At 39.0% G+C, this 20,447-nt stretch overlaps 7 protein-coding genes across 8 annotated transcripts; 4 read left to right on the forward strand and 3 right to left on the reverse strand.

The window, feature by feature from the left end:
- The first annotated feature begins 1,334 nt into the window (after positions 1-1,334).
- Positions 1,335-5,083, forward strand: LOC111782124 (probable receptor-like protein kinase At1g30570). The gene is made up of 2 exons (XM_023662921.1): positions 1,335-2,112; positions 2,271-5,083. Exon 2 carries the CDS (start codon positions 2,305-2,307, stop codon positions 4,822-4,824), a length of 2,520 nt encoding a protein of 839 aa, XP_023518689.1. The 5' UTR covers positions 1,335-2,112; positions 2,271-2,304; the 3' UTR covers positions 4,825-5,083.
- A 513-nt stretch (positions 5,084-5,596) lies between these two features.
- On the reverse strand, positions 5,597-6,606 carry LOC111781909 (putative germin-like protein 2-1). Its single transcript, XM_023662642.1, has 2 exons — positions 6,431-6,606; positions 5,597-6,314 (listed from the first exon to the last, which is right to left on the reverse strand). The coding sequence occupies exons 1-2, from the start codon at positions 6,540-6,542 to the stop codon at positions 5,779-5,781; spliced, it is 648 nt and encodes a 215-aa protein (XP_023518410.1). The 5' UTR covers positions 6,543-6,606; the 3' UTR covers positions 5,597-5,778.
- A 1,505-nt stretch (positions 6,607-8,111) lies between these two features.
- On the reverse strand, positions 8,112-9,042 carry LOC111781195 (putative germin-like protein 2-1). The gene is made up of 2 exons (XM_023661663.1): positions 8,882-9,042; positions 8,112-8,794 (listed from the first exon to the last, which is right to left on the reverse strand). The coding sequence occupies exons 1-2, from the start codon at positions 8,991-8,993 to the stop codon at positions 8,259-8,261; spliced, it is 648 nt and encodes a 215-aa protein (XP_023517431.1). The 5' UTR covers positions 8,994-9,042; the 3' UTR covers positions 8,112-8,258.
- A 1,004-nt stretch (positions 9,043-10,046) lies between these two features.
- LOC111781194 (germin-like protein subfamily 1 member 13) lies at positions 10,047-11,021 on the reverse strand. The gene is made up of 2 exons (XM_023661662.1): positions 10,858-11,021; positions 10,047-10,585 (listed from the first exon to the last, which is right to left on the reverse strand). The coding sequence occupies exons 1-2, from the start codon at positions 10,973-10,975 to the stop codon at positions 10,047-10,049; spliced, it is 657 nt and encodes a 218-aa protein (XP_023517430.1). The 5' UTR covers positions 10,976-11,021.
- Positions 11,022-13,409: 2,388 nt separating this feature from the next.
- LOC111781929 (putative germin-like protein 2-1) lies at positions 13,410-14,249 on the forward strand. Its single transcript, XM_023662666.1, has 2 exons — positions 13,410-13,556; positions 13,648-14,249. The coding sequence occupies exons 1-2, from the start codon at positions 13,445-13,447 to the stop codon at positions 14,181-14,183; spliced, it is 648 nt and encodes a 215-aa protein (XP_023518434.1). The 5' UTR covers positions 13,410-13,444; the 3' UTR covers positions 14,184-14,249.
- A 1,349-nt stretch (positions 14,250-15,598) lies between these two features.
- LOC111782109 lies at positions 15,599-17,290 on the forward strand. Its single transcript, XM_023662904.1, has one exon. It carries the CDS (start codon positions 15,687-15,689, stop codon positions 17,004-17,006), a length of 1,320 nt encoding a protein of 439 aa, XP_023518672.1. The 5' UTR covers positions 15,599-15,686; the 3' UTR covers positions 17,007-17,290.
- Positions 17,291-18,495: 1,205 nt separating this feature from the next.
- On the forward strand, positions 18,496-20,394 carry LOC111782111 (dihydroceramide fatty acyl 2-hydroxylase FAH1-like). 2 transcript variants are annotated; one of them, XM_023662908.1, is made up of 8 exons: positions 18,496-18,670; positions 18,824-18,876; positions 19,078-19,141; positions 19,213-19,305; positions 19,379-19,575; positions 19,659-19,764; positions 19,880-20,026; positions 20,119-20,394. In XM_023662908.1, the coding sequence occupies exons 3-8, from the start codon at positions 19,091-19,093 to the stop codon at positions 20,236-20,238; spliced, it is 714 nt and encodes a 237-aa protein (XP_023518676.1). In that variant the 5' UTR covers positions 18,496-18,670; positions 18,824-18,876; positions 19,078-19,090; the 3' UTR covers positions 20,239-20,394. The 2 variants fall into 2 exon arrangements, with proteins under 2 accessions (XP_023518676.1, XP_023518677.1); XM_023662909.1 differs by lacking the exon at positions 18,824-18,876.
- Positions 20,395-20,447: the final 53 nt, after the last annotated feature.

Here is a 20,447-nt window from a genome sequence, read left to right on the forward strand (position 1 = left end):
GGGGGGGGGTCTGGGTCTGGGTGTTGTAAATATGGATGGATGATGGATTCGGCAAGACTTGGCTTTCTTGTGTTTAAATTTTGGGGCATCTCTGCATGGAAGGAGCTTTCGTTGGTGATTGAGAAGTCTGGCCAAATGAAGGGGCCATTGATGGCCAGAGCTGTCCCTTTTTAGGTATTCATTATTTCTTAGATGATTTGAAAATGCGTTATTATTAACATTTTTTTTTCTAAACCAGAGTTACCATTTTGATCCTTTTGTTGTTTGCTCGTTGTTGTAGGAGCGCCTCCCAATCCGCGTGTAGACGCATAATGTTTTATTGATTGGATGACAACTTTCGAGTTTTGTATCTTAGCAAGAAGAGTTTGTTCGAGAAAAAGAGAGAGATTCGGAACGTTGTTATATGGAAACAAACAAGAGCTTTGGTTGACTCGAGGCAAACTCTTTTGGTTTCAAAATCTAATTATTAAAACAACCATGGAACTCAAGTAACTGAAGGAGCATGTGTATGAAATGGGTCCAGCTTCATTATAAAAATCTCTCTGTTGACTCATAAATATAATATCCTAATTTGTATCTTGTGGGAAGGGGGCTGTTTTACATTTCTGCTTAAATCTATCTTTGTACTGAAAAATCTGATTTATAAGATGGATGGATGCCATTTCTGACAAAAATGCATTTCTTGGTTGTATTTTGACTGTTCTTCTATTATCACATTCTTAGGAAAATTGATAAGAAAGATCTATCGGGACCGAGACACTTGCTTGGATTACATAGGAACGAATAACGTTTCACCACGTTAACCTTTTCATCTAACCTTCTTACAGATTTTCTAGTATTGAGTAATATTATGATTATTAGGAGAATATAAATATTTTAAAAACAAATAGCAATGTTTATTTAAACCGAATTTGTTTTTTCATTTACGACTTTAATTTATTTTCTTATAGTGTGAGTATTGGGGTAAAATTACCGTGAATTTAGTTCAATTTGGCTGGAGAAACAGTGGCATATGCAGGTATTCATTAGATTCTGGTAAGGGCGGCAAAAATTTATTGGCCAACTGCAAGAAAAGGAAAAGGTTCTGTTTTGATTTGTTCTGTATTTTGTTTGGGTGAGGTTTCATGAAAGTTGAAGCAGACAGCAGAGTCTGAGCTCTAATTGACAAAATTAAATCTGCACTATCATTTTGTACCATTCCATTTGTTTTCGATTTAGAAATAGAATGAATAACATTCCTTTTTCAGCAACAAAACAGCTGAGCTCAAAGCCCAAAAAAAAACGTAAAAGAAGCTCCAATATCGCCTTCAAATTTTGTTGTAGAAATGGGAAGTGGAAGGCATTTGTTTGATATAAAATTGGACCAAACCGAAGACTGGGTTTTGAAGGGAAGTGTTGGGGGTACCATGTGGTACGGAATAGCAGAAGACAAGCCAGAAAGCTTGCTTTTTTAGTCTCTACCAAGTGTAAAAGAATGGTAGTTTTTTGAGAAAATGGCGCAAGAATAATTGCTTTGCTTATCTTCCTCCAGACATGAGCATGTGACCCACCTCGCAAATAATGGAGCCAAACCCATCTCTGGCACACCCAAAACCTGCCTCTTCCATGCCAATTCTCAATTCCATAAAACAAATAGCTCTGTGAGAGAGAAAAACAAACAGTGAAAAACAAAACTCTGCATTTCAGTTACATTACTCATTACATTTCTGGAAATTTGTAATTCCTGCGTGCGTTTCAACTGTGTCAGATTTTTTTTGGCTCTTCGACGAAGAAGATATGGCAACAAAGCAATTATCATATCTACCCTTTTCCTATCTGTTGCCAACAACAACAACCCATGTTCTAATTTCTCCTTTGTTTTCTTGAGAGAGAGCCCTTTTCCAGTGCTCCTTCCTTGGTTTTCTTGTGGGGGTTTGTTCTTTTTCTTCTCTGTTTAATTTAGTTTCTGTATCCTGTTGAGACCCCTTTTTCCTTCTCAGTTCTTGTTGCTCAGATCTGCCACTTATCTGAGGTTGTTGGTAAGAGATAATGGCTGATTCCATTTTCCATGAAGCATTTGCTGTTGGGTTTCTTTGGCTTTCTCTTTCAGATGCGCCCATTAGTCTAGTTAAGGTAACTACAATGTTCTTGTATAGCTGAGAATGTCTTTTCTTCAAGCGTGGCGCATTCATTTACGTAATGGGTTTTGATGGGTTTAGGACTCTCTTGTTTGTTCATGAGTGTTGGTTGAAAACATCGTTGATATTTTCTTTTTTCTTTTGTTATTAAAGAGCATACAACACAAGATTTTGTTTATTGGGGAAGATGGGGAAGTTCTTGGTTCTGTCACTACTCCTGATGATAATTTCTGGGTGTGTACAAACTGGAGAATCCAACTCCAATTCCATTTTCATCGACTGTGGCTCAACTTCAAATGAAACTGTTGATGGTCGGAAATGGATTGGCGACCTGAGTTCTGAAGGGAAAGGGAACTTTTCTGTGGGCAATCTTGGTGCTAATATCAATGCCTCCACAGCCACTCTAAACGGCGATTCAGTCTTTGAGCCGCTGTATAAAACTGCTCGGCTTTTTACTAATTCCCTAAACTATACTTTCAAAGGCGTTTGGGGTAATCATTTTGTTCGGCTCCATTTCTGCCCCTTCCCTTTTGGAAACCTCAATGTGAACGAGTCCTCATTTTCTGTCTCAGCAAATGGTCTTAGACTGGTTTCGGAGTTGAATGTTCCCAATGAGATTGCATATAAGAATTTGGAATTTCAGCGGTCTGGGATCAATTCAAGTTGGTTCTCTTTGATTAAAGAGTTCATTATTGTTGTCAATTCAGAGGCATTTGTTCTTGAGTTCTCCCCGTCTGGTGGATCATTTGGGTTCATTAATGCTATTGAAATCGTCCCCCTGGTGGATGAGCTCTTTGCAGGTTCGATTAATAAGGTGGGTGGAAATGCTGTTAGCTTGAATGTGAGTGAAAGGGGATCTGAAACTATGTACAGATTGAATGTTGGAGGTCCGGAGATCAAGCCCGCTCAAGATTCAAATGGTTGGAGAATGTGGGAAGTGGACTCGAGTTATATGATTACAGCAGATGCTGGGTTTGAGATACACAACAGTTCTAATATAACCTATGCTTCCATGAATGACTCCATTGTAGCTCCACTCCCTGTGTACGAAACAGCCAGGACGATGTCCGAGACCGAAGTGCTGGAGAAAAGGTTCAACATGTCGTGGAAGTTCGAAGTTCATCCCGGGTTCGAGTATTTGATTAGACTGCATTTCTGTGAGCTGTTGTATGAGAAGGCAAGACAGAGGGTTTTCAAGATTTACATAAACAACAGGACTGCATTTGAGAATTTTGATGTGTTTGATAGAGCAGGGGGAATAAACAAAGCATATCATGTGGATTTTCTTGAACCAATATCATCCAAAATCAACACCCTTTGGATTCAATTAGGCCCTGATACAGCTGCAGGTGCTGCAGGAACAGATGCTCTCTTGAATGGGCTGGAAATCTTTAAGCTGAGTCAAAATGGGAATCTTGCGTACATTGACAGGTTTAATGCCTTAGAGGAATCAATGGGAAATTCGAAATCTCTAACTCTTTGGATAGGCGTTGGAGCAGGTTTAGCCTCTGTTGTTTTCCTTGCTGTTATTACCATTCTCATCATCTATTTCTGCAGATTCCGGAGAGAGGATTTTACTAAGAAGAGCTGTTCTAGGTGGAGAGCAGGATCCAGCCGTGGGGCCACTGTCTCCAACACTTATGCCAGAGGATCCTTGGGGGGAGGCAGTGTATTTGGGTCCATGCCAACCATCAGAGTTGGTAAATGGTTTACATTAGCTGAAATTCTTGCAGCGACCGATAAATTTGATGAAGCTCTGCTGATTGGAGTTGGGGGTTTTGGTAAGGTCTACAGAGGGGAGATTGATGATGGTACTCTTGTGGCTATCAAGAGAGCCAACCCACAGTCACAGCAGGGACTTACCGAGTTCGAGACTGAAATCGAAATGCTTTCTAAACTTAGGCATAGGCATTTGGTCTCGATGATTGGGTTTTGCGATGAGCAGAAGGAAATGATCTTGGTTTATGAGTACATGGGGAATGGAACCTTAAGAAGCCATCTCTTTGGGAGTGATTTCCCACCTTTGACATGGAAGCAGCGATTGGAAGTGTGCATTGGAGCAGCCAGGGGACTCCATTACCTTCACACAGGAGCTGAGAGAGGAATAATCCACAGAGATGTGAAGACAACCAACATACTCTTGGATGAGAACTTTGTGGCAAAAATGTCCGACTTTGGTCTTTCAAAAACAGGGCCTGCTTTGGATCATACCCATGTTAGTACTGCAGTAAAGGGCAGCTTTGGGTACCTGGATCCGGAGTATTTTAGGCGGCAGCAGCTGAGTGAAAAATCTGATGTCTATTCTTTTGGTGTGGTATTGTTAGAAGTTGTTTGTGCTCGAGCTGTTATAAACCCAACCTTGCCTAAGGATCAGATAAATCTTGCGGAATGGGCAATGAAATGGCAACGCAAGAAGTTGCTGCACACCATCATCGATCCACGTCTCAACGACAAATATTGCCCCGAGTCTCTGAAAACATTTGGCGAGATAGCAGAAAAATGCCTTGCTGATGAAGGGAAGATTCGTCCAACAATGGGGGAAGTTTTATGGCACCTAGAATATGCTTTGCAACTCCATGATGCTTGGATCCGCACCAATGAAGCAGAAAGTTCTTGCAGGGTAGAGTCGGAAGGAGCGCAGGGTGACGAACAGATCGGCGAGAGCTCCAACTTGAAAGCTTCAACCCCAACTGATCGGTTATGCTAGTAGATTTGCTTACATTACAAGTAAGGCCAACTGCCCATATTCAATTAAATATATTTATTTATTTTTCATATTCTTTTGAAGTTGTCTTCCATTATTATAGCATTATGAATCTTAGATTTTCCTGTTGCCTTTTAGCTCTTTACTGATGGCTGCGTTATTGTGTTGCTCAAAATGTAATTGATTATACATGCATGTTAGGCTTCTCTGCTTGCAGCTCTTTATAAACATCTTTCAGATTCTGCTCAGTTTCCTCCAAATATCATTTGTTTGTGTGGTTTGGTATCATTTGTTTTGTTGAGTCTGCTATCATCTGGAAGGAAGTCCATTTCTCTGATGCAATCATAGGCCTCCTAGTTTGACATCACCTTCATTTTCACTACACATACAAAAGTAGATTCCTATGCCTTTGTACAACAAATCCGCTTTGGCTCTCAACGACCTCCTTCTCCTTCTCTAGTTGTGATAGACTGTAATCGGTTTTGCCGAGCCATTCCTGCATAACACCGACTGTGAGTCACCTACATGTGCAACATCACAATCGGTGTGGCTATCGAATATGCTTGTGGTTGTCGACATACCGTCCTTTGGTTACGATATGGTCCTCCATTCCATCATCCATTTTGAACTCCTAAATCACAACAATTAGTAACGAAGACACAACAACTTGCGTCTCTATTGATCTCTTTTCAGAAACCATCAAAAGAAAAAGGATAGACAGCAGAAGATCCGCTCAAAATCAGATAGAATTGGATGAAGCTGAGAAAAATAATCATTTCATAAATTGAAGAATCTCACGTATACTAGAATTGAGACAAATTCTGAAAATGAATACAATAAGGAATCAACCTTCATAGGCAAACTGAAAACAAGACGACACAGCTACCAAACGAGACCATAACAATACAAATAGAATATGAAGATCAGTACACACCCAGAATCAAACCCTGATACTCTCTAAAACTTGGCCTGAATGTTGCTTATAATGGCGGGATCAGTTTGGAAGGCCTTTGCAAGGATATCAGTGGAGATGTCCGGCTTTGATCCAAAAACTGCATTTGCAATGGTAACAACACCTGGGTTTTGGCTGCTCAAAGCTGCAAGGGCAACTGCAGGGCCATACCCGATGTTCTGTTGGAAGTGAATTAGACCCACAGGGAACACGAACACGTCGCCCTTGTTCAACGTCTTGGTTATGAGACGGTTTTCTGTGTTGGAGGTGACAAAGCCAACAAGGAGTGTGCCTTCAAGGACTGTCAAGATTTCGGAGGCGCGAGGGTGCGTGTGGGGAGCGTTGATGCCCCATGGGGCGAAGTCAATGCGAGCAAGAGAGACGCCAAGAGTGTTGAGCCCTGGGATTTGGGCAACATTGACAGGAGTTACTTGAGAGCCGACGGGGTTGTTTATGGCGGCTGCTACATTCAATCCACTCCAGAAGAAGTCTTTGGCTTCAACAAGTTTGGGATCCTTGCAAACTAGGCCATTCACTTTCACTATATATCACAAACAAACAAAGCATCAACGTCAAAATCCCAATAAACAGCCACAAATCCATAAGTAATTATATAAAAACACACAAACTAGAAGGTTGATATATACGTATACTTACAAGGATTGTTTGGATCTGCAACACAAAAATCTTGAAGTGGGCTGGGATCGGATGCCAAAGCAAGGGAACAAGTTATAGCAAGGAATGTGAGGAACAAAATTGGAGTGGCCATTGATGAAAAAATCTTGAGAAATAGTTGGTATTGTTCTTTAGGAGACGAAGTGGATATGCTTTGCGTTGAGTTGTGGTGGATGGATTTATAAGAACCCCAAGGAGGTGGCCTGGTCTTATACATGATTAAAAAAGCCTTAGTTGATTGAAGGGCGGCTGGAGAACATTTCGTAGCTTAAAACGTTACCCATTCATAGGTTTGAACAAGTATAAAATTGTGTTGATGACTGGCCAACCAAAGAGTTTCACATTTGTATGATTCATGGTTGTTATCAAGACTTAGTTCAACACAGACTTGGTATTGAAAGTACATTAAATATGAATGGTTAAACACTTCAACCAAATTATAATAATCAGAACAGTCTTGACTTTGTTTTCTGTCATTCTTATACGAAAGCTATTTTTTTAGGACTTAATTATTAATAATTTTGAAGATTTATTTGATATTTTCATGCACATATTTATTGAATTTGTCAAAATAAGTGATATTGAGAAGAATACTTTTACAATAGCTCAACCTCACTACTACCCACCAATATTGTTTGCTTTGGCTTGTTACGTGTCACCATCAGTCTCACAATTTTAAAACGAGTCTGCTAGGAAGAGGTTTCTACACTCTTATAAGAAATATTTCCTTCCTCTCTTCAACCGAAGTGGGATCTAACAATCCACCCTTCATGGGACCCAGTGTCCTCACTGACACATCACTTGATAACAACTCAATCCCGTTGCTAGTAGATATTATCCGCTTTGGTTTTATTACGTATCGTCGTCTGCCTCACGGTTTTAAAACGCGTCTCTCGGGAGATGTTTCTATACCCTTATAAGGAATGCTTCGTTCCCTTCTCCAATCGGTGAATTTGAGCCATTACAAATGGTATAAGAGCCAAACATCGGGCAGTGTGTCAGTGAGGACGCTGACCCCTAAGGAGGATGGATTGTGAGATCCCACATTGGTTGAAGAGGGAAACAAATCATTGCTTATAAGGGTGTGAAAACCTCTCCCTTGTAGACGTGTTTTAAAACTTTGAGGGGAAGCTAGGAAAGCTCAAAGAAGACATTATATGCTAGCGGTAGACTTTTCTTACCAGTCATATGAGTTGAGGGCACAACATAGCACAATTGCTCAAGTAATACAAATTGTAGAGGTAGTGTTAAGAGATGTAGCTCAACCATATCTAGACGCCCAAAATGCGTATTATTGAATTACCATATGTAGCATCGAAACGTTGCTCCAAGCATCTTGTGCATTATAGTACAACGTCGAGATGTTGCCTTTAGCATCTCAACATTGTCATGTTATGTACATATCAACTTTTTATTCGAGATTTGGGGTGACTTTTCTTCGAGCCCAAAATCATGGACTGTTGATGGGGACGAACAATTTACACAGAAACATCAGTTCTTTCTCGTTCTCTAAACTTTGTTGTTGATTCATTAAACACATAAACCAAACCTTTTAATCTTAGGGTATCCTTTTAGTTTATAGATAGAAGTAAGTAGACGTGGCCAAAATGATTAAGTGAAGCATAATATCATACTTTAATTATTAGATTATACAGACATTGAGTTTAAATAAATAACGTTAAATTACATTATACTTTCAAATGAAGAATCTTGCACATTATTATATTAAGACAAGTAGCCAAACTGAAAACAAGACAACTAAAACATGAAATCAGAACAGAACACACCCAAAACCACACCCTGATACTGTCTAAAACTTGGCCTGAATGTCGGCTATAATAGCGGGATCGGTTTGGAAGGCCTTTGCAAGGATATCAGTGGAGATGTCCGGCTTTGATCCAAACACTGCATTTGCAATGGTAACAACACCTGGGTTTTGGCTGCTCAAAGCTGCAAGGGCGACTGCAGGGCCATACCCGATGTTCTGTTGGAAGTGAATTAGGCCCACAGGGAACACGAACACGTCGCCCTTGTTCAACGTCTTGGTTATGAGACGGTTTTCCGGGTTGGAGGTGACGAAGCCAACCAGGAGCGTGCCTTCGAGGACTGTCAAGATCTCGGAGGCGCGAGGGTGCGTGTGGGGAGCGTTGATGCCCCATGGGGCGAAGTCAATGCGGGCGAGAGAGATGCCGAGGGTGTTGAGCCCTGGGATTTGGACAACATTGACAGGCGTTACTTGGGAGCCGACGGGGTTGGTTATTTCGGCTGCTACATTCAGCCCACTCCCGAAGAAGTCTTTGGGTTCCACGAGCTTGGGATCCTTGCAAACTAGGCCGTTCACTTTCACTGTGTCACAATGAAACAAGCATCGTCAATATTGAAATCCAAAAATAGATGCATATATATATATATATATATATTTAGAATGCTTACCAGGACTGTTAGGATCTGCCACACAGAAATCTTGAAGTGGGCTTGGATCGGACGCCCATGCAACAGAACAAGTTATAGCGAGGAGCGTGAGAAACAAAAGTGGGGCGGGCATGATGAGCTGATCTTCACAAAAACTTGGAGATATTGAGGTTAGATATGCTTTAACTTTGAATTGTGTGGATGAATTAAGGAGGAGATGAAGAAGGTGTATTTATAGATCAGTTGGAAACATTTGAATAATTGAAGGACGGCTGAAGAAAGTTTGGAAGCTGAGCACAGCACGCAAAGAGAAGACTTGGTGGTTAAAGGATGCTGGATTAAGTATATGAATTATGTTCAAACACTTAAAACTATATAAATAGAAATAAAACGCGAATTTGACTTAGCTTTCTTCAACTCTCACTTAACCACAATTGTTTAGTTGGATAATTAATCTTAACTAAACTCCTTAATTAAGTAGTTATTCATAACAGAACACAAACTTGTAATAGATGCTTTCTTCCCTGTCTTTGAAAACAGATACTTTATTCAAACATTTCAGGAACACAGAGTATTGTCTGCAACGTTGAATTGGTAGAAACCCATGAGATATTTTTGTTTGATATTATACCTACCATCCCGAGACTTTTCAAGGGTAGCCAGCTAATCTTTAATAATCAAGTACCCACATTTGTATCAAATGATGAGATAATAGACAAGAGGGTTGTACTCTACACGATTTATTAATCAAGTAGGGTCTCTTAGCCGTGAACTTATTCGTGGAAGAGTAAGGATTCACAAAAGTACACAGTGATGAAGGACCACTCCCTCCGATATTATGATAAGTATGATGATGATTGCGAGTACTATTTGATAGTCGCCGACTAATCTCTAATAGTACTACGTCTTGATTGATAGATTTATGAGTTAGGGTTAGGATTAGGATGAGTTATAAGGAATTGGGTTTTGCATGATGATCTAATTTTTGGAGAACTTATGAGTTAAACGCATTACGATGATGAAGAATATGTGAAACGTGGCCGTTTTATTTAATAATTCTTAGTGGAGAGTAAACCAAGATAGTGAATACCCAAATACAAATGAAACACACCAAAATCCCGAAAGCATTGTCCACACACACAACATAAATTAGATTTATTAAAAACTAAAGTCTGTGGAATTGAGTTCAGAACTTGGCTTGAATGGCAGCAATGATGTGCGCATGAGTCTGGAATGCCTTTGCCAAAATATCAATTGAGATGGCTGGTTCGGATCCAAACACAGTATTTGCAATGGTGATAACGCCTGCGTTTTGGCTGCTCAGGGCTGCAATCGCCACTGCGTTCTCGTACCCAACGTTCTGCTGAAAGTGGACCATACCCTCTGGGAAAACAAACACGTCCCCTTTGTATAGGACCTTGGAGAAGAGCCGGTTGCCGTCTTGGTTCGAGGACACAAACCCTACAAGCAGGGTCCCTTCGAGAAGGGTCAAGATCTCTGTGGCGCGTGGGTGCGTATGGGGTGGGTTGATGCCTTGGGGGATGAAGTCAATGCGTACCATTGAGATTCCTAGAGTGTTGAGTCCATGCAGTTTGTCGACGTTGATTGTTGTCACACCAGAGCCTACGTCCTTCTTTATTTCGGCCGGAGTTTGCAGCCCACTGGCAAAGAAATCGTCTGCATTAACTTGCATGGGATCCTTGCAAACAAATCCATTCACCTTCACTGCACCCATCAAAATCAATAACTTATATTACAAATCCAAGATCAAACCATATTGCACAAAAAAAATAATAGAATGAAGCATATATATATATATATATATATATCATATATATATGATATGATATTGTTTAATTTGAGCATAAGCTCTCGTGGCCTTGGTTTGGGCTTCCCCAAAAAACTTCATATCAATAGAAATAGTATTCCTCCCTTACAAACCTATGATCTTCCACTAAATTAACCAATGACTCCTAATAATTCTCAATAATATATACCAGGATTTTCTTTATCCGCAACGCAGAAATCTTGTAGAGGACTGGGATCGGATGCAAGAGCAAGGGAGGAACAGGCTGCAGCAAAGATGGCTAACGAGAGAAGAATCTTAGAGGCCATATTATTGGAGCTTTCTTACTGGAGTAAAGGCAATGAATGTTGTTGTGAGGAACATACGTTCAGCTGCATGCCTTATTTATAGCGCAAAACACAAGGGTTTGGGTAAGTATGAAAAGGAAAAGGTCCAATTCCAAACATAATCAACGCTTGTTTTTTAAGCTCTTAAAACCCAAATCATACAAGAGTAGGACATGATAAAAAGTCTAGTAGTTCCATAATAATATAATACAAGTATAAGTGACGTAGTCTGCAAGTAACAGGGATTTTGATTATAATATATGCAGATTAATTTGGTAAGTTGAGTTATTGAGTTGGTGTATATGCATTGGTTATTATATTATTTGATAAGTTCATGAGAGCGATGTAATAATCAAGTGGGTTAGTTTTGATTTTGTCAACGTTGAATTTAACAGCCCACCTTGTGATGGGTTTAAATTATTTACATTCTATTTATATTTAATCAACAATGATGCTTCAAACGTCTCACTCAGTTTGGTTAAAGATAAATAAATGTATTAGTGATTATTATTAAAATGCTAAGTTGCTTAATTATCACCATATTCCAAGGATAAGATCAATATGTAATTGTGTACCAACCAATTAAAAAAGCATTAGACTTTTCAACGTTCAAATCGATTTAATCTATATTTTAATCTTACCCACTTAGCGAAATAATCAGTCATTTTATTGCTACCATAAGCCAACTCAATGATTAAGATGGCCTAAAGCTCCTTTACAGTGAAAGCAATTGTTATAGGGAAAATTATCAATATGGCCTAAAGCTTAGCTTGCTGAGAGTAAAAGCTTAATGGCCGAGAAAGGTATTCAAATAAGTCATTTGACCTCGATATGGCAGTCGACCAAGGGTTCGCATAGCCAAACCGTTGAGGTTAACGCCCACAAGATCATCCGAAAGTAGTACAATTGACCCTACGAGAGTCAACTCATGGTTGAAAAGGCTAGGGTTTGAGTTTGTAGCCACGGTCAGTTAAGGTCTATTTGAGAAATGGTTCAACTCGGATAAGATACGTCCAAAATACTCACACATTGGTTGAAAAAGGGAATGAAACTTTTTTTTTTTTTTGGTAAGAATGTGGAAATCTCTCTCTAGCAGATTTTAAACCTTTTTTTTTTTTGTAAGAATGTGGAAATCTCTGTCTAGCAGATTTTAAAACCTGTGTTAGTGATAGACTTAGGCTGTTACAAATGGTATTAGAGCGATGGGTAACGAGCTAAAGCAGACAATATCTAGTAGTTGGCTTGAACTGTTTTACATCGGTTGCTTTGTACAACTATTATCAACTCGGCTATTGAATTATTCTAATGAAGATACCATTTGTTAATAGCTAAGGAAGAGAATATGGAACTAAGCTGTTTTGAAATAATATAATATAACAAATGCATGCACCAACTCATATTATTATTAGATTCTCATTTTCGTTTTGCAATTTGGGTTTTAAGAGCTTAAAAAACAAGCGTTGATTATGTTCAGGATTGGACCCTTCGTCCCCCAAGGCATCAACGCACCCCATACGCACCCACGTGCCACAGAGATCTTGACCCTTCTCGTGGGCACCCTGCTTGTAGGGTTTGTGTCCTCGAACCAAGACGGCAACCGGCTCTTCTCCAAGGTCCTATACAAAGGGGACGTGTTTGTTTTCCCAGAGGGTATGGGAACGCAGTGGCGATTGCAGCCCTGAGCAGCCAAAACGCAGGCGTTATCACCATTGGAGATACTGTGTTTGGATCCGAACCAGCCATCCCAATTGGTATTTTGGCGAAGGCATTCCAGACTCATGCGCACATCATTGCTGCCATTCAAGCCACGTTCTGAACTCAATTCCACAGACTTTACTTTTTAATAAATCTAATTTTTGTTGTGTGTGGACAATGCTTTTGGGATTTTGGTGTGTTTCATTTGTATTTGGATTTTACTCTTCACTAAGAATTATTAAATAAAACGGCCAAGTCTGGTGAATTATTTCTCTAGATATTAGGCGGTGTGCTAGTAAGTACGTTGGGTTCCATGAACCGTGTGCCAGGGTCATTAACTATCATAATCTCAATCGGCTAAGAGATCCTCTAATAGTTACTACGCACAATATTCTCATATCACCACATATTATAAATAGTGTAGCACAACCCTCTTATCTATTATTGATACAAATGTGGGTACTAACGAATGTAGGCTATAATCAAGGTAAATAGTGGAAAATACCGTACATGCTTTTCTAAAAATTGCGTATAGCATATTTAAAAAAAAAAAAAAATGCAAAAATACTATAAATAGACATTATTCTGTTAGCGTTGGAAACTAAGTTCAGCCGTCCATCCATTATTGAAATGTTTCCAAGTGATCTATAAATACAGCTTCTTTATGTTCTTCTCAATTCATCCACACAATTCAAAGCCAAAGCATATCTAGCCCGCTTTGGTCTCTCTCCTACTTTTTGTGAAGATCAGCTCATCATGGCCGCCCCACTTTTCTTTCTCACGCTCCTGGCTATAACTTGTTCTGTTGCACGGGCATCCGATCCAACCCCACTTCAAGACTTCTGTGTTGCAGATCTCAACAGTCCTGGTAAGCATTCTAAATATATATATATATATATATATATGTGTGTATATGTGCATATTTGGACATTGATGATGCTTGTTTCACTGTGACACAGTGAAAGTGAATGGCCTAGTTTGCAAGGATCCCAAGCTTGTGGAACCCAAAGACTTCTTCGGGAGTGGATTGAGTGTAGCAGCAGACGTAAACAACTCTGCTGGCTCCCAAGCAACTCCCGTCGGTGTTGCCCAAATCCCAGGGCTCAACACTCTCGGCATCTCCCTGGTTCGCTTTGACTTCGCCCCACACGGCATCATCGCTCCCCACACGCACCCTCGCGCCACCGAAATCTTGACAGTCCTCGAAGGCACCGTCCTGGCCGGCTTCGTCACCTCCATCCCGGATAACCGTCTGATAACCAAGACGTTGAACAAGGGCGACGTGTTCGTGTTTCCTGTGGGTCTCATTCACTTCCTACAGAATGTCGGGAAGGGCCATGCAGTTGCCCTTGCAGCTTTGAACAGCCAAAACCCAGGTGTTATTCCCATTGCAAATTCAGTTTTTGGATCACACCCGGACATCCCCACCGATATCCTTGCAAAGGCCTTCCAAACCGATGCCGCTATTATAGCCAACATTCAGGCCAAGTTTTAGACAGTGTCTGGGTTTGAATTGTGGGGTGTGCTTTTGTACTGATCTTCACATATATAATAATATATATACACGCTTTTATTTACGTGTGATTTAAAACGTGAGATTTGTCAGAATAATCTATTAAAATGACATTTACTAACCTACCCTCCTTCTAATGAATCAATTTCATAAGAATAATTCCCAATTTTGGCGTGTGAATTTTGTAAATTGGGAACCATTAAAAATATAATAAATAATTAAAAGGTATTTTTTATTTTTATATTAATAACGCCTTTTGCAAAAAGTTTTACTTATATCCAATCATACGCATTTTGTTTATAAAAAAGAAAAAATTACTTTAGCTTTTTTTTCTTTTCTTTTTATTATTTATTTTTGTGTGCGTGGAGAATATGTTATTGCCTTATCTTTTTCATATTTTAATACATTTTCACATTTATTGGAATTTGTTAGGTGACCGCTAATCTTCCTCCCCTAATTAAATTCTTCTTTGAAAATAAATAATAAAATATAATACCAAACCATTAATTATTTTCATCTACACATTGTAATCATTAGTTTTGTGTACTTCTAAAAAAAAAAGCAAAAAATCATTTTTATTCAATTATACGATTCCATTTCATTTATTAAAACTAATACAACTTTATTAATCTTTCCCCTTAAAATATATGGTTACTATTAAAGACATGAACTTTTATGTCTATGTTGAGTCATTTTTGGATACGGTACCGAGAGTAATTTGATATATCACAATTAACTCACATGGTCTATGAAATAACAATAGTTATTCCATATATCAACCCGAGGGCGAATATTGGACCGGGGCATTTCTCTAGAACAATAGTTAAGGGTTACTACCACTTAGATTTCGTGAGCCATACTCTAGCCATACTGGTTGGAGGTAATTCCATATATCAACAATTAACTCACAGGGTACAACGGTCCTTAAAAATTCATTTATTAAATGAAATTCATTTTGTATCCGAATTTAATTTTATTCCCTACAAATATATAAATATATATATAAAAAAAAAAAAAAAAAAAAAAAAAAACTGTTTCTTTGGAGGAAATAATTAGGAGGGTTGAGGTGAAAGTGGTGTCGGAGTTGGCCAGATTTCAAGACGTGTTTCAGTTTCACTATTTTTAGTTTTTTTTTAGTATTTTGCCCTCATTTTATCCGGAAAAACAAACTTAAAAGGAATTAAAATAGTTTAAATGACATAAAATGTATGAGTCTTAACTATAAAAATAAAAATAGAGATTTGTATTTAAATATTAAGGGACAGGACACATGAAACTAATCCAACTCACACGTAATGGTAATATTAGGAAAAATTAACTAATTTTTTAATGGAAAAAAAAAAAAGAAAAGAAAAACAAATAATTCTGACTGGCCTTTTTGAAGACTCACGCGTTGTCTCCTCCAACTAATCATTCTCTCTATTAAAACACACTCTCTTCCGCCTTCCTTTCCTCACTTCTTCTTTTCTAATCCATTCTGCAACCATGCCTCTCCCATGGAAGAAGACCAAGTCCAATCGAATTTCCCGAATCGTCGCCGACCTCCAACCCCCCTCCCGCTCCGCCTCCCTCGTCGTCGAGACCGGCTTCCCCACCTCCCTCGTCGATCTCTTCGTCAAGAATCGCGATCGACTCAAGAAACACTCCCTCAAGAAGACCAAACATAAGCATTCCATTCTCCATGTCTCTGAACCGCTTCCGCCGCCTCGTTCTTCCTCTCTCCCCCCTGTTCATTCTCCTCCTCCTCCTCCTCTTCCCGTCGATGACACCGTCGTTATCGCCGCCGCTGGACACGGAGTGGATGATCTCGAAGAGAAGTCCAGGGTGGCTGATGTGGATTTCAATGTCGTCGTCGGTGACGGCGGTCGATCCAATGGCGATACGAATGCGAATTTTTCGATTCTTGTTCTGGCGGCGAAGATGTTTCTGGCGGTGGTTCCGGTGTTGAGTACTAAACAACTCGCCCTCGGGGTTACTCTCTCTGCGTTCCTCCTCTTTCTTCTAGAAATTTTAGCGCAATTCGCGGCTGGTTTCTTCGATCCTTCTTCGGTCCGAAATCGGTTTTTGTCGACAACCAAGGCAGAGCGCCGCCGAGTCGGATTCATTGATCGAGGAGGAGAAGGAGAAGAAGGAGAAGAAGAAGAAGAAGAAGAAGAAGAAGAGTTTCCGGCGATTAACTCTGCCTCCAATAAGGAAATCGAAATGGTGGAATCAAATTGTGACGAGGAAGAATCAGGGTTGCAAGGTGAAGCACTCCGGAATGGGGAAAAGGGAAGGGGTTGTAATTGGGAAGTGGAAGGTGAAAACGAGGAGATGGAGAAGAATCAGAAAAGTAGAAGCTCGAAACTGAAATCGAAAATCATAAAGAAACTGATACCGAAGAAACTGCGGAGTGGGAAGAGTTTGAAAAAGAACAAGAAGGAGAAGAAGAAAAGGAAACAAGAAGGGGGCATCATGATCATGGAAAACCAACAAGGCATAGAATGGAGCTGTGAGGAAGAAGAACGCGAAGCTTGGGGATTGCACCAAAATTGGGAGCCTGAAGAAGAAGAAGAAGAAGAAGAAGAAGAAGAAGAAGAAGAAGAAGAAGAAATAGGATCATCAACAATGGTGAAAGGGGAAGAAGGGGAAGTAGAAGAAGAAGAAGAGGATGAAAGGAAGACGAATGTGGAGTGTAAATTCGTGATAATGATGATTCTGGTGGGGCTTTGCGGGGGCCGATTTGTGGCACTTGTTGTTACAGTTTCAGGCTGTTTCATCTTGAAATTCATGAAATCCGTGTATCAGAAATGGAAATTTGGGTAAAGGGTAGTGCTGTCCGGTAACATAGGATTATTTCTTCCCCCCTTTTTAGCTCTCTTTTTCATTCCAATATGTGAGAGTGATGGGTGTATAGTGGGTTACTAACGACGCCATTTTTTAAGAACTAAATTGTGTATTTGTTGACATAAAACTTTGGTATTTATGAACTATGTAGAGTGGAGGGTTGTTAGGATTCTGAAAGAAGCCTACAAAAGAAATGAAATACTGGGAATTTGGAGGGTGCAAATAAGTGAGTTGAGAGAGTGTTGGTGTGAGGGGAGACAGAATAAAATTTAATATATGGTTTTTCTGCTCTTACTTTATATCCTGTGTTATTTGTTTCAAATATCTAAATTAGGGACCTCATTGTTTGACCACCTTCAACTCATTTCTATTCTCTTTTTTTAGTCTACTTTTTAATGCATACATTGCCCCTAAGTTGCCTTCTTATATCATTGCATATCAAATTCAACAAAAGTAACATTTTCCTTTTCTTTTTCTTTTTCTTTTTATTTTTATTTTTATTTTTATACACCATACATTAAAATAACTACTAAAAATGGTAAAATTAAATAATTATATCAAAGGTGATTGAGGAATCATAAGTTACACCATGTTACGAGAGGACCGTCATGATTTGAAGGAGATGTTAAGCATCATCACCCCCATACTTTCTTCCTTATTTTATATTTAAAATATTTTTTAAAAAAATGAAGCTTTAGATTCTTTTATGATGGGTTGGGTGGGACCTAACCAAAATAAATATATATTTGTTGTTGATATTTATTTGATATAATAGATTTAAATTCTTCTAAAAATTTTGTAATTTATCCTGCATATCTCTATTACTCAATTTTAGAGAATTGCATAATCTTGAATATTAACGATAGATAGCAAGCTATTTTCATGTACATTAACTATAGAGTTGCATGTTGGCAGTGTAATATGTTTTTCATGTTTAAAAATACACTAAATTTTAGGTTTTTAATTTATAATCTTTATGTAATTTATTAATAAATGCATTAATTTTAGGTTGCACGCTCTCAAATAATAATTATTTCTTTAGGGGAAAAAATAAAAAAAAATAATAATTTGGGAATGTTGATTGAATTTCAAAATTTGTTAAGGTTAGAAGAGAGACTTAGGGAAGAAGGTTAACCCACATTATATAAACAAATGTGTAGGAAGTAAGTTAAGAATAAAATGAATTCAAAATAGAGAAAAAAAGAGAGATAAAGAGATTGTGTTAAAATGGAGCGTGGAGCTGTTGATAGGCATCATAATGTGAAAATGGTATTATGGGTGAATGTGAAAATGGTATTATGGGTGAATCTGAAAATGGTATTATGGGTGAATCTGAAAATGGTATTATGGGTGAATCTGAAAATGGTATTATGGGTGAATCTGAAAATGGTATGACAAAAGGTTTAAGGCGGCAATCATGAGCGGCCAAAATGCGTTACACAGCCTGACTCATTTCATTTCATTGAGCGGTGCAAATCCCTCTATTCCCCTTCAACATATAAACGCCACATTGCCCTTCAAATTCTCCAACAACTCACCACCATTTAACCAATCCATCAACCCCATTTTCGAGCCTTTGCTGCCTCTGCCTTTCGTTTTCCTTTCCAATCCACTCCTTCTGCATTCCGCTTTACTGCCCTCAGGTAATTATCATTCCCCTCTTTAATGCCCTTCACTTCTCCTGCGTTTTTGTTTTCTGCTCTTATTAGATCTGTTGTTTTCCCTCCTATTTGTGTTTATTTGTGTTTATTTGTGTTTTGGACGCGGTCGTCAATTGTGGCTTCATTGTTGTTTAGATTCTGGGACTGGGAATGGCAATGAAGAGGCCAATGTAGAATGAAATCGCGAGGTTTTTATTTATTGGTTATATTGTTGTTTAGGGCAACGCATGTGTTTTGGTTCTTCTGGTGATCAACTTCGTACTGTAATACCTTTTACGTTTGCTCCAATAATGCTTAACGTTGAGCATCAAATTATGATTGATATTGATATTTTGTGGTTTTTATGCCTTTTAACCAACCATGTTTCGGGCCACTGGAATTTACTGTAGATCTGAACAAACGATGGTTGCACAGGAATTTACTGTAGATCTTAACAAACCACTTGTGTTCCAGGTAAGATCACCATAAGTTCCTTATAAATTGAAAGGAAAATTGGTTAGTTAGTTATGTTTGTACTCTCATAGGTTGGGCATCTTGGAGAAGCATATCAAGACTGGGTTCACCGCCCTATTGTTAGCAAGGAAAGGCCTCGATTCTTCAAAAGCGACTTCTGGGAGGTGATGATTTCTAGTTTTGAGGACTACAAGATTTGATTAATAGTGTTTTTGATATGTTTGAATGTGGAAACAGTTCTGTACACGCACAGCATGGTGGGTGGTTCCACTTATATGGCTGCCAGTGGTCTGTTGGTTCATTTCTATGTCTATGAACATGGGGCACACACTTGGTCAGATATCATTCATGGTCATCTTCGGCATTTATATTTGGACATTGATCGAATACATAGTGCATCGTTTTCTATTCCATATTGAAACCAGTAGTTATTGGTTAGTGTCTCTCTTCTTCTGTACTGTTGTTATTCTAATTTGGGAATATGTTAACAATAACATTGAACATATTCATGGTTTAGGGGGAATACCATGCATTATCTTATTCATGGTTGCCACCACAAGCACCCAATGGATAGTCTACGACTTGTTTTTCCTCCTACTGCCACAGCTGTTCTGATAGTTCCAGTATGTTCACTCTTTCTTGGCTTTGAAATGAGCAAGCAAGCAATCAATCAAAGACGTTTATAATCGTTGTCAGCCAGCTGATTGTATATTTTCTTTGCATCCATCGTTGACACAGATATGGAACTTGGTTAAACTGTTTTTCCCAACATCTATGGCGCCTGCTCTGTTTGGAGGTGGTCTTTTGGGCTATGTGATGTATGACGTTACCCATTACTACTTGCATCATGGCCAACCCACCGGAGAAATGCCGAAACATTTGAAGGTAATACGTTGATTCTATTCAATCAAATACGTTCTATTCAATCAAATAATGAAATGGGGTTGTGTTGTGTTGTGTTGTGTTGTGTTGTGCAGAAATATCACATGAATCATCACTTCCGCATCATGAATAAAGGCTTCGGTGTCACTTCATCACTTTGGGACAGAGCGTTTGGAACACTGCCTGCGTCAAAAGTAGCTGAGAAGACTAGATAGCGAAGTAGTAGTGCTCTCAAGGGAAACTAGACCATTTTTGTCTTCTATTCCTTGTTTCTCACTGTATTTGTTCCATCATCATATTCCAAGGATGAAAGGTTTTATATAGGAAGATTTGATCTAGTCTTAATAATGGAAGATTCGTCGGTGCCCCCACATTTTTGTTATTATTATTAGTTCACCACCTCCAGGCTGAGCAAGCCATATCT

Source organism: Cucurbita pepo, chromosome LG19, assembly GCF_002806865.2.
Source record: "Cucurbita pepo subsp. pepo cultivar mu-cu-16 chromosome LG19, ASM280686v2, whole genome shotgun sequence".
Taxonomy (NCBI): Eukaryota; Viridiplantae; Streptophyta; class Magnoliopsida; order Cucurbitales; family Cucurbitaceae; genus Cucurbita; species Cucurbita pepo.

What these genes read in the sequence shown, in the direction of transcription:
- LOC111781195 (XM_023661663.1), bottom strand. Translation starts at nt 8,993, where the DNA reads ATGCCCGCCCCACTTTTGTTTCTCACGCTCCTCGCTATAACTTGTTCT. An exon ending in GGCAGATCCTAACAGTCCTG is followed by an intron (nt 8,795 to 8,881) that starts GTAAGCATTCTA and finishes ATTGTGACACAG; the next exon opens with TGAAAGTGAACGGCCTAGTT.
- LOC111781194 (XM_023661662.1), bottom strand. Translation starts at nt 10,975, where the DNA reads ATGGCCTCTAAGATTCTTCTCTCGTTAGCCATCTTTGCTGCAGCCTGT. An exon ending in TGCGGATAAAGAAAATCCTG is followed by an intron (nt 10,586 to 10,857) that starts GTATATATTATT and finishes TGATGGGTGCAG; the next exon opens with TGAAGGTGAATGGATTTGTT.
- LOC111782109 (XM_023662904.1), top strand. Translation starts at nt 15,687, where the DNA reads ATGCCTCTCCCATGGAAGAAGACCAAGTCCAATCGAATTTCCCGAATC.
- LOC111782124 (XM_023662921.1), top strand. Translation starts at nt 2,305, where the DNA reads ATGGGGAAGTTCTTGGTTCTGTCACTACTCCTGATGATAATTTCTGGG.
- LOC111781909 (XM_023662642.1), bottom strand. Translation starts at nt 6,542, where the DNA reads ATGGCCACTCCAATTTTGTTCCTCACATTCCTTGCTATAACTTGTTCC. An exon ending in TGCAGATCCAAACAATCCTT is followed by an intron (nt 6,315 to 6,430) that starts GTAAGTATACGT and finishes TGTGATATATAG; the next exon opens with TGAAAGTGAATGGCCTAGTT.
- LOC111782111 (XM_023662908.1), top strand. Translation starts at nt 19,091, where the DNA reads ATGGTTGCACAGGAATTTACTGTAGATCTTAACAAACCACTTGTGTTC. An exon ending in TCAAAAGCGACTTCTGGGAG is followed by an intron (nt 19,306 to 19,378) that starts GTGATGATTTCT and finishes ATGTGGAAACAG; the next exon opens with TTCTGTACACGCACAGCATG. An exon ending in CAGCTGTTCTGATAGTTCCA is followed by an intron (nt 19,765 to 19,879) that starts GTATGTTCACTC and finishes TCGTTGACACAG; the next exon opens with ATATGGAACTTGGTTAAACT.
- LOC111781929 (XM_023662666.1), top strand. Translation starts at nt 13,445, where the DNA reads ATGGCCGCCCCACTTTTCTTTCTCACGCTCCTGGCTATAACTTGTTCT. An exon ending in TGCAGATCTCAACAGTCCTG is followed by an intron (nt 13,557 to 13,647) that starts GTAAGCATTCTA and finishes ACTGTGACACAG; the next exon opens with TGAAAGTGAATGGCCTAGTT.